Source organism: Solanum tuberosum, unplaced genomic scaffold (assembly GCF_000226075.1).
Source record: "Solanum tuberosum cultivar DM 1-3 516 R44 unplaced genomic scaffold, SolTub_3.0 scf00215, whole genome shotgun sequence".
Classification (NCBI taxonomy): Eukaryota; Viridiplantae; Streptophyta; class Magnoliopsida; order Solanales; family Solanaceae; genus Solanum; species Solanum tuberosum.
This window is the reverse complement of record NW_006239140.1, coordinates 137,620-154,575: the sequence shown is the minus strand read 5'-3', so window position 1 is coordinate 154,575 and position 16,956 is coordinate 137,620. Positions and strand designations below refer to the sequence as shown.

Genomic DNA, 16,956 nt, shown 5'->3' with positions numbered 1-16,956 from the left:
TAATAAAGATCACGAATTTATAGCTTTATCTTAAATAAACGTATGCAGGTATTTGATGCAACAACTAAGGGCCCAGTTATCATGCATCACTTTCACGAGTAGAATAAGGTGACGGACTTACAAGGAGCGAAATGAAAATATCTTGATGATCACTTTTAAATTTTTTATTTTATAGTACTTCCTCTTTTGTCAATCAAGCAATATGGACGGACAATTTACATATATTTCTGGAAATATAAACATAAACAAATCTGACCAAGCTATGCGTAAATTAAACACTTTATTTTCTCTATAGTATTAATATTAGATAGATTTCACATAAAAGACCTAATTGTATCTGGTAAACTGTCGTGATCACAATGAAGCTTTCTTGTTTCCTTGTATTTAATTTATGTCCTTTAGAGAAGGCCTAGTTGTCAGATTAATTATTAAGTATTACACCACATAACAATTTGCTAGTTAGAACTTAGACATCCATAATTTTTTTTCTAACTGTACATTAATCAAGAATTAAGGAGATAGTTAATTTCCTACAATGATTTCTAGAAAACCCTCTTGAGCATGCATGTCATAAAGTTTTTTTTTTTTTTAAAATTAATGTAAGTAATATTTTAGTGGTTTTTATAAGTAATCAGCTTAACATGGTCCATGGAAACTGTCTAATATGGACATGTTTTGATTGGTTGAAAACCTTAATAAATTGATGATTAAGAGGTAGTACATTGATACGTGTTAAGGAATAATTAATCCCCTAAACAACAATTTAAACAAAACTTTATTAGTCTTGCCTAAATTAATCCGTCAGTGGAACAGAAGGAAGCAATAATAGTGACTTGTTTACTTCGATGAGAGCCAAAGTATAATTGCATAATAGAAATTTGAGTAGTCATCTCACTTGTCAAGCCAAATAATTCTATAACCAATAAACATTTGATTACTTGAGAGTATAATTAATCTGAATGCAAGAACAATCTATATAGAAGAATTGGAAAAAGATGATGGTACTTTCAACCTAAGGTAATTTTTACTGGATACTTATAATATATTTATAATATAATTTTAATACATATTACAATTTACAAAGAAAAATCTATAAAACAAGTTTTTTTTATGAATAATATATTTAACACACACTTTAATACACTTACTATAAATTATGTCAATTTCTTACCAAACAAGCATAATATATTTTAAAACACTTATAATACATCTATGTTGCATTCATAATTCATTTTAAATACATTGTGCAGATTTATCATAGTAGTACTATGTAGTGCTATAAATAGTAATAAATAGAAAATATCACTAAAATTAAAATTAGTAAAGATTTATTAATTAAAAATTACTCATCTAATTTTTCCTTGAAATAATTTGTAGATGTTTAGCTATAATGGGCTTTGTTTCCTCGGGCCGCCTCTCCAAAAAAGTACCCGGTCCATCGGCCTCATTCTAAAGAGGTACTCTCTACTTCTAGTATCCCATTATTAGGATTAGTTATATGAAAACATTACCTAATTAGACAATCATTAATACTATACTATATCTATTAGATATCGATCACTATGCTTCAAAAAAATTACATAATCTCTCGCTCTTTGCCCTCTCCTTTTTCTCGCTCTTGCCTCTTTCTCTCTCTCCGCTTTCTACTATGTATGATAATAGATAGTCATTGAAGGCCACTAGTTACTGGATACATCATAAATTTGATACCAAATATATGTATTTATACACATCACAAATATACTGGATATATAAGTGTCCACTCAGAAGCAATTGTAACATTGCACATATACACTAGATAAAATAATACTTTTTTTATGTTGGATACATGAAAACTAGTATTGAATACTTATACACCAGATGAATTAGAGGGATGAAAAAGAAACAAAGAAATAGAGGAGAGTAAGAGCAGAAAAAATGCAAGATACATTAGCTAGAAACAATGTATTTAGAAGCAAATATATTATATCAAGAGATAACTCGAATAAGATGCGTAATTATTCAAATCATTGATGTGTTAAGTGATAGCACATATACTGGTGTGCTCTATGAAAATGCTCTTTATATGCTCAACTAAAATAATGGGTCGGCCCAGAATGTTGATAATAATTTAGTTAAAATACACTAAACATGCATCCCGCTAATATGACTTATCATCAATCCCAAAATACATCTTTTATACTTTAAAATCAAGACTTACACCAATTATATTATTTAAAATCTTACTCAAATAGATCGTATTAATTTGAATAAAATATAATACATCATAGACCAACATTAAACATCCTGAGGTGATGGATATAAATTTGGTCAGTCACATTTGAGTTACAAACGTGACCATAAAACCCCTCATAACACGAGAGAACAAAAAAGGTTAAAAACCTGAACTAATTAACCCCAAAAAACTCGAAGAGTAACTAACACAATAGTTTAATTAGTCCAAATCTTGTTATTAAACATTATTAATTCCACAACATATTAGACCAGTAAATCAAATTATCTAGGTTAATTAATTAATTAAGCTCATTGATCTCTTTAGTAATTGCAGGAATGCAACTAGTACTTCTTGCAATCCCAGTAGTACCCTTCTTTATGACAATTTTATCCCTTGGACTTATAGATTTTGCTCTAAGAATTCCCCTTCCATCTCTACTACTTTTCTTCAACATTTCTCTCATTGCTTCAGCTTGATAAAGAACAGGATAAACCCTACCAAATTTATTAAACTTGCTATGAGAACTCATATGACTACTTAATGCTTCTTCATTTTTTCCTCCATTTTTTTCCGCTTCTTCCTTTACTGCTTCTGCACATAGGCCGCATATCCATTTGCCTGAATATTTTTTTCGAACGCGATCGATATATTCATGTGTGAATTCATCGCTCATACCACAACACTCACACTTCGCATTTTCTACTTCGGAAATTGGTGGTAGATTTGAAGAATCAACGGGACATATCGCGTTCCATTCGAACGAAATATCGGACATTGTACGTTGTAAATTATCGTTGGAGAGTCTAGGGGGCTTGGTAACGTTTTTTGTTCGAAGGTAGGATGATTTGGTAATTGTCTCTCCATGGGGTGCCATTGTTTTTTTTTTTTTTTTTTTTGGTACCAAATGATTATTAATTATTTTTTTTAAGAAAATGATGATATGAAGATGAATGAGTAAGAGTAACAAGGTTGCTATTTATAGTTGTTGGTTTACAAGTTGTAAGACAAAAAGTAGGAGTTGTGTGGAGTATGGAGATTGAGATGTCACTATTGTATGTCAATAAGCATGAATTGTGTAGTAATCATGAAAGTGCTAGATTTTTCATGAAGAGCAAGCACAAGTCTTAACATAAAGGCAAAACTTTTGCATGCTTCTTCATGTGCGTGATGTGATGCTTTTGTGTGTGTGTATTTGTGGATATATATTTGTACTGTTGCTAATTTACTACTTTTCTAGGGGAAAACAATTTTCTATTTTTTTTAATGGACTCTACTTCATGACGGAGGATTTACGGTATCGGGCGTCGAGATATTAGTAATTTTTGAGTAGATTTTGTAATTAATTATATTGAGAAATTTATTAAATATATAAAAACTATTTGAGGGGAATCTAGTAACAAAGTAAGTTCTTGATCAAGCGCTAGAAATAATGGAACTTGCTTACTCTTTATTGCCCTACTCAAATTTCAAATCTTGGATCCACGTTAGGATCGATAGTTCAAAATCAAGATAGAAAAACAAAAATAAATGATGGAAAATTAGAAAAACAAAATAAATGATGGACAAATTCTATAGTTAAACAATAAAATTTCGTTGATATACCCTATGCAAAAATGAATTGGTTATTTCCAGCAAAGCAACTAAAGTCTACAAGGGCATATATGGGCGAAAAGTTGGACGACGAGGGCACAGATGAGTCAAACTCTAAACGAAGGGTATATCTAGACATTTTCGCATAGTTTAGGGGCATATTTGACCCTTTTCCCTTAAAAAAAATCTGTTAGCAACGAAGTTCTAAGCAATTTTGTTTTTCCATTTCCCTTTACTTAGCATAATTCCTACCTCGACCATGTTCTGATAAATATTTTATTTTTTATTTTAAATTGTGACATTTTAATTTTTTTTTTCTTGTAACTTCTGGAGCTTGACACTAAAAATTACTACTACTCAGAAAGGAGGTTGTAGTTATGTCCAGTAACAAAAAGGAGATCAACTTTCTAGCTAGCAGTCACAAGTTGTCGTTGTTCGACCATTCAAATATATAAGTTGTTTTTTTACAAAGTAAATTCAACTCGATGGAGTATTAATCAATCAAATATATATATATATATATATATATATATACATATACACATTACAACATCATTGTCGAACTCCCTGTTCCCGTGACAATGTAGCTATCAATTATCATGTGGTATATATAGTGCTAGTTATTAATTATTAATAGAAGGTTATAACAAGCTAAGTGTTGGGTTATGAAGGGTGAATAGGGCGTCATGCGGAAGCTTGCAATTTGCAAATCATATAGTTGATAAATCAGATAACAAAACTTATACTAAAAATCAAAATAGTATTATATCAAAACTAATATAAAGAAAAACATTGAAACTTTAGAGGGAATAAATCTCTCCATAAACAAGACTCTTAAACGACTACATTGTGGATGTTATTGTTCTTGTGTTAGAAGAAACAAACCTATATTTATAGAGTCATAAAACCTTTCCTACTAGAAAAGGAGAGAATAAACCAAATATAAAATAATATTATATTTTCCTTTCAAGAAAAGTAAAAACATTTATGGTAATGTTTTGTTTTTTCTTTAAGGAAAAATAAATCTTAAATTATGATAAGAAAATCAGGGCAAAACCCTAACACTAAGGTCCCCATCAATCACATGTTTTAAATTAAAGAATAAAAATAGGAAGATAAATCACGACCATATATAACTTGCTATGTATTCAATTCATGTCAATATTGGTCTGTACTAAATCAGTGTCGGAATCAGGATTTTCATTAATTTAATTCAAAAATATAAAGATGTAAATATACAAAAAATAAAATAAAAAATCAAGTGAATTCAATATCTACTATATATTCATAACAAATAATTAATTTTATATTGTACCGTATAAGGAAATTTGGATGAACTCTTTTCTCCTGACTCCGTCCGCCCCTATAGTAAATTATACAATACTTTTCAGTAGTTTCGGCGACGACTTTAGTTGTGGCTTAAATTCGACGCCAACTTAACGGTCGTCATTTCTCACGAGAGTGATATCGACTACAGCTTTCATAAATAAAATATCTCCATTACGTATGAATAAAAATGATCATTATAAACATTTATGAAATTGTACTGTTTATATGTATGACAACAAGATAAGCTAAATAATATGTTGTTGGCTAATATCCCGCTCTTTCATCTTGCAACTTGACTTATTTGCAATTTCAGTCATGTTAATTTTTTCCAATTGCTAATATACGTGCTACAAAAGAACTTTTAGTTGTTTTTCTTCAATAATATATATAAAATTCATGTATAATATGTATATCAACTAGAGGAAAAGTAAGAAGTGAAGCTTGTGGTTATTTGCATAAGATACCAAAAAATAAAGAAACAAATAAATGGGAAAATTATGCACAATAACAAACATTTAGCCTATACTAGGTATTATAGCTAAAGTTTAAGAAAATTGTAATTTGCGGCTACAAGTTTTCCCAATTATTGTTATTCGCCTAATTTGTATAATTCAGTTCATGATTGTATAAATTCAGAATTTTGTATATGTCTACCCTAGCTATTTGTATACGATATATGAAAACTTCATAATAAATTACCATGTTTGTATATTGGCAAGCGAAATATACAAACGAAGTTCTGAAAAATTTATAAATGTATAAATACAGAATTTGTATATACTTATCCAGTTTGTATATTCACAAGTGAAATATACAAACGTGCAAAAATATACAAACCGCAACCTCCATAGCAAACGGAACTATAAATATGAAGCACAATCATCTAAACTATAGCTATAGAGTCTTATTATATCTATTATGTTTGCTATTTTATTTAAATTTTCTCTAAATAAATTCGGGCATTGGAACATCCAATGGTGAAAGCCCAGACTTTATCGGACATAATTTTCCAAGAATTGGGTCGCCCAACTTATCATCAGCCCACCACTATTCTTACATGGACCATAAGAAACCGTGCCTCCTTGGACTACTTCCCTTAGGCCTTGTTTGGTTGAAGAACAAGTTATTTCAGAATTAATTAGTATGGATTAGTTATTTCAAAATTGTTATTCCATCCTTAATATGAGATAAAATAACAGTATAATCTCAAAATAAGTTATCCCGCGATTTTGTCTCAATCTAAGTAGAATAAACTTATCCTAAAATTAATCTCAAAATTAATCACACCTTATCCCATTACCAAACGATTCCTAAGTTCCCCGTAACAAAGGATTTCCGATCTATGGCACCATTAAAGTTGCAAAAGTGATATTTTAATTTTTTTTATCCGTTCATGAGAGCTCCCACCATTTTTTGGTACTTGGTGATTTGAACGGTGACTCCACAATGATTTGAACCTACAATCTTTAAGTTGCAAGTGCTTATCATATGAGCAAATACCTCTTATTCTTTTGTGCATCATTGTATACGAGTTAAACTTTTTTTTTTAATAGAGTTAAAAGGAACACGAACAACCTAACAAAATATTAGTGGCCTAAAAAATGAACTCATGTAGTCCAAGTTGAATTGCATTTTTTAGCTACTAAATAGGCTTTTTGGAAACGCTTTAATAAAGCTTAATATTTTTGGAATGGTGCCAAAACACCTTTTTAATAGGAAAACACGTGAAATTAACAATTGTGATTAACTATAAGGCAAATCTTAGAAAGTGGAATAGTGGGCTTCTTTTTGATAACCAATCCCAAACCTGGCTATAGACTACAGAAGTACAGTCCAAATGCTTAGTACATCTAATTTAGGTAAAACTTAATCTATTGGGCCAAAAGCTATTGCAAATCTTTTTCCTTTTCAACCCAATATGGCCTAAACAATGGGTATAAAACCATGTTTTGGTTTGGTTAAGCACTTTAAAAGCATTCAGAGCTTGAAAAAGCACAAACAATACAAAAGCAAGAGAAGGAAACTACCACTAAATATAAACAATTAACACACTTGCTTAGCTTTAAGACCCAAGCGTGGAGTTTCAACTGTCCCTTTTTTACTATATAATATAATAATGTCATTTGTTTTATTTTCGATTGCAAACAGCTGTGTGGGAACAAACAAGAAGTGCGCATTACCATGAAAAACTTAACCTCCTAATAAAAAACTTCAAACTCTTAAGAATTGGTAACCCAATAATAAAAAAAAATCAAAACAGTTATTAAAATCGCTAAATCAATAATTCATTACTGATAAAGCAAATAACTTTTTTCGATTTGAGTTATCAGTTTCGATTCGATTTTGAATAGCCTACTTTTAAGTCACTTTCAAAGATTTTTCTCCCTCTCCTTTCACATGAATTAATTGCAAATTTGACTATATTATTTTCTTAATAGCAAACATACTTTAATTAAATTAACTCTTATAATATAAAATATGAAAGTGATTAAAGAAAGTATCATCTGATCAAACAAATCCTACTAGAATTCCACAAGTTCATAAGAGAGATGAGTGTGCTACCTTGGCTCAATTAATTTCAATAGCGTACGAGCTAGTGTCATGGGCAAGTAACCCCTCATAGGAGAAAAATCCACGTGGCTTCATTAGGGCCTAGTAATTGTAATTACACCTCTATTATTTACATGTCAATCACCTAAAATGAGGCCAATGATTAAAATTCATTATAATAATCATTAGAGCTATGATTGATTGTTCTTTTGAGTTTATCCAATTTCACACGGACATTCTAACGCAAAACTTAATTAATGATTTTAAACAGGTGCTTAAGAAACTTAATTGATCAAATTGATTGACTATAGAGGCTCCTAGTGATTATATCCTTCACTAAATACATTAATACGTATAATTTTATATTTACATGTTTAGACTCTGGCTTTTAGGTTTTATTACAATTTGAAAAAATAAATTTATTTTTATGAATTTTATTTTTAGTATCAAACTTAACTAGAAAAAGAAAATATTAAAGAAATCATGCAGGGCGGGTTCATGTGGGGCAGGTCTATGTGGGGTGAGATGGAATGGATTGAAAATGAAAAAAGTTATTGTGCGGAACGGATTGAAAATGAAAATGTTGCTAAGGAAATGTGTTGTCATAGCCTACACAATTTGGGTGGACGAAAGGTGAATGAAATTGGAGAAAACTTCATCATTAACATATGTAAATAGATTTTTCATCATCAATTATAACAATTAAATCTACTGAATTAGTGATGATAAAAATGTATACATCAGTTATTTGCTGGGAAAACAAATGGTGATGACTCAAAAAAGAAGAAGATAGTAAAGTCTTTGTTTCAAGTCTCAAAAAATTAGGAGCACCAAATAATTTATAGGGTAGATTTATGATTTTATTTTTGTTAAAAAATAAAATACTGAAGTTTGAAGTTTGCTAAGAAAAAAAAGTACAAAATCTTTATTAAAAAAATAAGGCAAGAAAGATTTTTATTTTTAACAATAGAAACATTTTGGTCTTTAAATTAAACAAGTCAAATCTTTATATTGTTAAATAATATTTTTTATCATAAAATCCAAAGTAATTTATTACTAACACATAACTGAAATCTTATTAATTTGAAATATTCCCAACAATACTATCTCAAAGAAGATGAAGTTATAAAAGGATAAAGGAAAATTTGGATAGGAGAATTAACTAAACTATTGAAGAAAACTTCATGAATTTGGTTGAATTGCTTTGAATTGAAATGATTACAAATGTACAAAGATCATCTTTGTTTATAGTTGTTTATGGATGATTCTAAATGTGAAAGAACAATATTGACACAGTCAAAAGACTAGCCAAATTACCAATGTTTCAATATAAAATACATATTCTATAGTAGTTTTTTGGCCATTCAATTTTTTTTTAATAAATATTCAATCAGTTCCGTTGAAAATCGAATTTAGGGATTCTTCATCCTAACCCACAACCGCCCCGCCCGTGTAAATTTTGAAAAAATATATTTAAATCCGTCCCGCTCTGCACCCACAAAAGATTTAACCCGCCCTGCCCCACATACATTGTAACCCGCCCCGTCCCATTGTCATTCCTACGCACGCCTCATCCTTTTTCTAATTTAATACATTCCACTAAAGTCAACTAATAGACGAAACAAAACATTATCTAAAGAATTGTACCGTGATTATTAGTTACTCATTAGATTTCTTCAGGACATTTTCCACTAAACGATTTATATGAATCATTAATTTTCCTTTCATGAAGTAAAGGTACTCCCCTTTTAGGCGGGTTGTGGGCGAGGAGGGATTTGAACCCCTGACACCGTGGTGTTTTCATCAAGTGCTCAATTACTACTCAACTTATATGAGGCGAATTCACATTTAAGTTTATGAGTTCGTGGCCTTAAGTTAATACTGCAATAATAGCTTAATTTATCGTTAAATATTTTTTTCAATATTAATCAATTTTTCTCAATATATAAAAAGAAGGTATGTGGTAAAGCAACTAAATTCACATGAATTTGTAACTTAAAACTATAAATTCGCCTATGCCCCGAATATTAATTAGTCATCCGGTACATCAAAGTTTAAGTAGATAGCAGGAAATTACATGCGCATTTTATCGTTATTAGAATTTAAACCCTGACCATTCATGATTTTCGCTCATATCATTAATTCACTAATCTCAAGTGCTCCATAACCCCAAAAACTTTACAAATAATACTCCTTCCATTTTAAATAAATAGTGTTTTCCACTAATTGGGCACACACTTTAAAAAGGGTGAAATTGGAAGAGAAAAGTAAACATTTTCTTGATTTTATGAAACACCACTTAATTATAAAATAAAATAAAAAGATAAAAACATCACTTATATTTTGAATGGGAGATAGTAGTGATTAGTAGGGAGGAGTTTTAGCACACGGTGCAAGTGAATTTGCTAGGATATATTGATGAATGATGAGTTATAATTGAATGAAAATAATTAAAGATGTCTAGTGGCTGTCAAATTATTGTTGTTTAGTCATAATTTAACAAAAAAGAGCAACGTTACGTTCTTGACTTATTTCTCATGATTATTTTGTTGCCCACAGTTAACTTATTAATTTCCACAAAAGAAGGGTTTCCTTGGTAGGGTAATATTTCATTCCTTTCTTTGTTTAGAAGAGACAGCTTGTTAAAGTCTTTTGAGAAACCTCCCTTCCTAAGTTTACTTTTTTCAACGGCTTAAGTAAACAATTTCAATATTAATTAACAACTACGATACGTTTTGTATCATGTTCCACTTTTTCTTCTAATTAAAATAAAAAATGATTATACGGCTTCCCTTTTAATTTTGTTGATTAGTACTTCTAACGTCACGGAACCAAACATGAAAAAAGCTTAATTAATGTCAGATTACTTATTAAAGTCACAGAGGCGGATCAAGCTTTGTGTCAAGCTACGAGTTCGACTTTGCCCAAACCATGTATACAAATTAAGAAATTTATTAAATATTGATAAGTATTTATTATTAACTCAATAAGGTAGTAAACTCATAATAAAAGTTAATACACTTAAAATTGTGGATCTCCCTGTCTTTAAAATATATTATATGAAATATTATGTATTATCTTCCCAATCAGCTCCTACTATATTTAAGGTGATTTTTGCGATTTTAAAAAAAGAAAAAAGTACTTGATTAATGTTTCAATGGTGAAAAATCGCGGTATTACATAGTGATGAAATTAAACAGGAACAGCCGTCCTCGACGTATTTTTTTGGTCTCTAGCAAAATATCATAATCAGATAGTAGTATTTAGCATAAGGCATTTGGAAACTATGTTAAAATGATATTTTTGTAAAATTGGAATTGGACTTACATTTGCAATTTATCCATGTGAAAGAAGAGGAAAATATGGAAAATTTACTTGTGGGTATTGGGTAACAATGACTTTGATAAAAGACTTTCCTAAAGCTAGATCCAGAAAATCACCAACTCCTTGTATAATAATTGGAAGTCTTAATAAAATATTGAATAAACTCAAACTATACGTGGTCCGTATCCACACGTGTCAACTTATTAAAAAGTAAACATATTGAATACTTCATTACATCCTTTTCCTCTGTATGAAAACCCCCCTATATATACCACTCACTTAATTCTTCTCATAAACCACAAAAACAAACTCTCCTCTAAAGTTTTCATCAATATTTGTCTCTCCTTCTTAAGTGAACAAACAAAATTTCAATTCAAAAGAAAAAAAGAAATACTGCTCGTGAATTATATAGAGAGTACTTAATTAGAGAGAAAAAATGGATCAAAAATTGCCAGTGATAGCGAAAAAGTTCTGGAAGATAGTCCGCGTGGCTTATTTCATGTTGAGGAAAGGATTATCATCAAAGAGGAAACTAATGTTCGATCTCAACTTATTAATGAAACGTGGTAAGATTGCTGGCAAAGCCGCCTTCCAAAATCTGATGTTTCAGGGCCATAATAATATTCATCAATCGATTTCAAAAGAGTATTACGAGTTCAGCTGCAGTAACAGCCCAGCTTTCCATCTCCCCTTCAACATGAACAAGCGCATTAATAAGCATAATCAGCCTGAACACGACGACGTTTCAATGATGAACGCTGCCGTTTTGAAGGCATTAGAAATGCTTCAGAGCGAAACAGCATCACCTGCTTTGCCTGGATTCGGAAGGACTCCAACGGTGAGGCAATTAAGGATCACTGACTCGCCTTTCCCACTAAGAGAAGCTGATGATAATGGTGACATGATTAGCCACGTAGACGAGAAAGCTGATGAATTCATTTCTCGATTCTACAGAGATTTGAGAAGAGAGGCTGCATCTGCTTTTGCTTAATGTTTTCCTTTTTTTTTTTAATTAGCGAATTAATTTGGGAGCTCTGAATACTGTAAATTAATTTTTGGTTTCCATGATTTTCTTTCTCATAAATTTCTCTAAATTATTAATGTGACGATACCCGTTTGTTTCTTGCTTAATTACGGTATATTATTTGCAAACGGTTCAAGTCCTGAAATTTTGCTTCCACAATTTTTCTCTCTTAAGTTGATTGTCGGCTACTTGTTACAACCTTCTCTTGTAGTTGTTTGCTCGAAAAAGTAAAAGTTAACATGGCAACTTACAAATCATTCCTTTCTTTCCGCCCAAGAAGTAGATTCTCCGAGTACATAATACTATTTCTGCTGTTCATTTTGGATTCTGCATGCCTTTAAAAACCATGGCTGAAGGGAGTATTTTACCAAAATACTACATTTTACTTGTTCCCTCGCTCTACTTTTTACTTGTCCAATTTTGACATTTTACTTATTTATCTTTAATTTATTTAGAAAGCTAATATTTTTTAAAAAGATAGAACCTTTTTAATGAGTAAATTTATTTTGAAATTCTATCAATTCATAGGAGGAGTAAAATGGTAAACTCACGGTATCAATTATTAGTTTCTTAATAGATATGTCAAGTAAAAAATGGGCAAGTAAATAGGAACTGAGGGAGTATTATATTTGAAAAATGATTATTAATTAAGCAATTAATGCCGAGGGTAAAATATGAAAGTAATAATTATCTTTTTTTGATACGTCAAAAGTGACAAATAAAAATGAAAATTCTATTTTTAAAATAATGGACAAAGTATTTATTATCCAAGGCTGGAAATGAAAACTTGCTAATTAAAGTTAATTTCATGTAAAATGGGAAAATTAGTTAACTTGGAAATTCATTTACTAACACGACCGTCCACCCTTGTTTGTTATTTCGTCAAAATACTCCAAACTCTAATTGTTGCCAGGACTATAGCACTATGTCAAAAGATAAATTAATGGCCCAATTAACTAATCAAGGCACTAATGAATCAATATGATAATTCCACCAATTTTCCTAAAGCAAAATTGTCTTATGTTCATAAGTGTGGGATTTCTCTTTTTTATTACTTTACTAATATCTGTTTATAATTATTTTTGTTATATTTAGTGGGTTGTAAAGCAACTCCTTTGCTTTTTACGTTGGTCGTCTACGTGAACCTCTATTGGAAGAAACATCACACTTGCAATATTTTACTGATGCACTTGATTGCTTATCAAAATTTTATTTTATTGAGGAATTGTGGTACTGTCTAATTACTATTACATCTGTTTCATATTATTATAAATCATTATTAAAAAAATAGTGATCTTAAATTATTTATTATTTATAAATAATTAGTTTTTTTTTTATATCATTTTACTCTAATAATTAATTCCTTCTTTTTCTTTTTGAAAGTGTAAACACATTTGTAATGTTTAATTTAAAAACTACAATCAGAAAGTAAAGCATACCTTAGGGCTATTTGGTTTTGAAATCAAAGCTACGATAAAAATGGAGTAATTAATTCTTATCGTTTGATTCTAAAAAAAAAAAAACAATACCAACTAAAAAGAAACAAAAGGGAGTAATTAATTGATGAGATTGGGATTGTTCAAGTCCTCACATTTCCTCTCCCAGGTCACTTAACATGACTAATTAAAAGTTGGACATATTCAAAATCTGAAATCCAATATGTATTCAGCTAGAAATAATTTAAGAACATGTATTGCTTTTTTCTTCCTTCATTTTTCACGAATAAAAAAATACAAGCCTTGATTCTTACAACGCATTAAAGAGCTTCAAATCTCATAGATTATACTCAAGTACTTTATCTGCTAGGTTGAAGAAATAATTCTAAAAAAAACATAACTTATACTTCTTGTTGTTTTTCTTTCAGATTGTGCCACGTTTCAGAAATTGAATGGTACATCGTCACATATGTATTGAGTGAGTTTATTAACTTGGTATTGTTTTTCTTAGGATCCAATATTTTCTTTAGTAGTATATAATTAAACCACGTAATTTTTAAAATATTAAAGAAAAAGAAAATAGGAAAAAGGTGTATTTATTTTGTGAAAAAAATTCTAAGAGTTCAATAATTGAGCACTACTCTGTAAACCCCTAACCCCACCCAAAAAATAACCTCAATTCTCTATCTTTATTGCAATTTGCTTTTGGTGTTCATACCAAAACTTTGCAGGCCACGATGTTTACACCTGTATATACGTGCGACAATAATTATAAAAAATAAATAAAACAACCATTATGAACAAGTACACTTTTTTTAATTCATTTTTAATATTATAAGGATAGATGTCCAAAATTCTCGTGTAATGTTTGAAATTGCTTAATTTTTTTAAACATAAATTAGAGTTTAGTTTATTTATACACTTATTTTTAGCAATTCAACTCATATTTGCCCTTTGCATTAATAAACAATTCCAACAATTCTTTCACATATCTGATTTTTTTCATAGATAAGATGTATTTTTATTAATTTCTGAAAAAATGTGACTTTTTAGTAATTCTTTGGTTCTCTTTATTTTTTTAAAATAAAGAATATAAAATTGAAATATTTTTATTAGTGTTTTATTGATTATCTAAAACACTACATATTTTGAAACAAAATGAAAAAATAACGCCACTTATTTTGAAACAAAGAAAATAATAAAAAAATATATTTATATAACAAAATCAGTTACAACTAAAAGTTAGTGTTGGATATCAGTTTTAATATAAATTTTTCGCATGTCTAAGCAAATTTCTATATATACTCTCAATCTTTATGGTTTGTGAGCAACAAAGAGGGAAAAAAAAGAAGATACACATAAAAGTATGTCCTAATAAAATTAGTATTTTTTTTTACATGTATTAAAATTAATGATTGTAATTTAATTATCTTGTATTACATAAAGTATACTTATTTTTAAATATTTTAAATGAGAATTAAATATTGAGTATTTTCTAATTTTATTTTGAAACTTCTCTTGATTAATATTATTGAAGCAACTGGTTCTTGTGTTTGTGATAAAAGTTGATGAAATAATTTTATCAATTAGTTAACCATACACTATCAATTCTTAAAGAGTAGTTACAATATATAAATATTTTACCCACAAAGATTTTATCATCAAATTTTCTTAGTAGGAAAATTGACGGATAACATAATTTGTCGCCGATTTTCTTATATAATTTCCAGATATATACAATTGGTGATTTTGTTGTAATGCTTCTAACTCAGTTGATAAATAAAGCTCACACTAGACACCATTACTGAGTTTTGCAACAAAATTATTAAGGAAGATATTGAAACATTGGTAATTTGGCAAGTTTATTGAACCGTGTTATCAATATTTTTCTTTTACAAATTTAAAATTATACATAGACAATATTAATAGGATGTTCTTGTACATTTGAAATCATTCCAATTTCAAATCAAATTCATTCGACAAAATTCAATAATTCTTCTTTATTAGTCTAGTTAGTTCTTCTATCCAAAATTTTCTTTTTATATAACTTCCTCTTCTTTCAGAGTATTGTTATTAGTGACATTTAAAATTAATAATAGGTTAGCCATGTGTTTATAATATATTACTTTGGATCTTATGATAAAAATATTATTTAATAACATGAAAATTTGAATAGTTTAATTTAAAGTCTAAAATATTTCTATTGTTAAAAATACTAAATATATTTTCTTATTGAAGTAATAAAATTGTATTCCAAATTCTATTGGTAATTAGACCCAACAAAGTTTAGATTTTGACATCTGCATGGAGAATTTTTTTTTGAATGGGTCAGAAGAGAGAAGCCTATGTTGGTTTTAATTGTGGGAAAGGAACAACTTTATACGCAATTATTATAAATGAATAGGCAAATAATTTGACATGAAATAAAAAAAAAGACGAACAACAGTAAGTTTGACAAATAAAAAAGGTCGTTGACTTTGCCTACCTTTAGCAGCCTTCTAAAGGACGGTTCTAATTATAACATGCATATTTTTGAAGAACCAGTTTTACTCATTTTACTAAAACAAGCATAGCTCAACAGATGTTATTTTTTCTTGCTAGTTAAAATTCTGAAATTCAATATTTTAGATGTAAAAGTTGAATGCTCTAATAAATTTAATCTCAACAAGAATTAAAACTTTACACTTCTTGTTTTCTTTTAGATTGTGCCAAGTTTAATTAATAGCGTGGTACATAGTCATGTATTGAGTGGGTTTGAATAACTTTATATTATTTTCTCAAATTGTATTTGCATTTATAGAACTTTTGGGGTGCCTGAATATTCAAAACTTAATTGAACTTTTGGGAGCCAAGTGAATCCAAGAGAGTCTTAGATTTTCTATTTTATAATGTATGTCGTTATCGACATTAGCAAATTAATTAAGAAAAAAAAAAGTAAAGAGAGATTAGATTTGTGGAATTAATAATGACCACTTCTCTGTATCCCTCTTTCCCCGGGCCAAAAGAAGCTGAATTTTCTCTGTGTTGGGTATGAATTTTACTTCTGGAATTGCTCTCTTTTTGAGTTTATTTATTAATTAGTTTTACAATTTGCCATATTTATTTCTCTTATGTGGGATATAATCATAAATAAAGCTGCCTAATTTTATGCATGCACACATTTAAAAAAAAAAGAATTCTTAAGGCATTCAAGATTTAAATTATATAGGTTCAATTGTTATCGAATGCACATTCTATATTACGGGTGTGTTTGGTATGAAGGAAAACATTTTCCGGAAAATGTTTTTCAATTTTCTCATGTTTGGTTGGGTTAAATGTTTTGGAAAATGTTTTCCAAATCAACTCATTTTCCTCAAATTTAAGGAAAATGACTTCCCTTCAAAACTTATGGAAAACATTTTCCAAAACTCTCTTCCAACTTCAAATTACAATTACTTTTTTGTTGAAAAAATCAATTTATTTTGTCCCTACCCTCAAACCTGCCCCCA

General features: G+C 29.2%; 2 protein-coding genes across 2 annotated transcripts; one reads left to right on the top strand and one right to left on the bottom strand.

Annotated features, from left to right (window-relative positions):
- Window positions 1-1,906: 1,906 nt before the first annotated feature.
- On the bottom strand, window positions 1,907-3,134 carry LOC107062285 (uncharacterized). Its single transcript, XM_015312764.1, has one exon. It carries the CDS (start codon window positions 3,087-3,089, stop codon window positions 2,514-2,516), a length of 576 nt encoding a protein of 191 aa, XP_015168250.1. The 5' UTR covers window positions 3,090-3,134; the 3' UTR covers window positions 1,907-2,513.
- Window positions 3,135-11,313: 8,179 nt separating this feature from the next.
- On the top strand, window positions 11,314-12,139 carry LOC102602300 (uncharacterized). The gene has a single exon (XM_006356079.2). It carries the CDS (start codon window positions 11,445-11,447, stop codon window positions 11,997-11,999), a length of 555 nt encoding a protein of 184 aa, XP_006356141.1. The 5' UTR covers window positions 11,314-11,444; the 3' UTR covers window positions 12,000-12,139.
- Window positions 12,140-16,956: the final 4,817 nt, after the last annotated feature.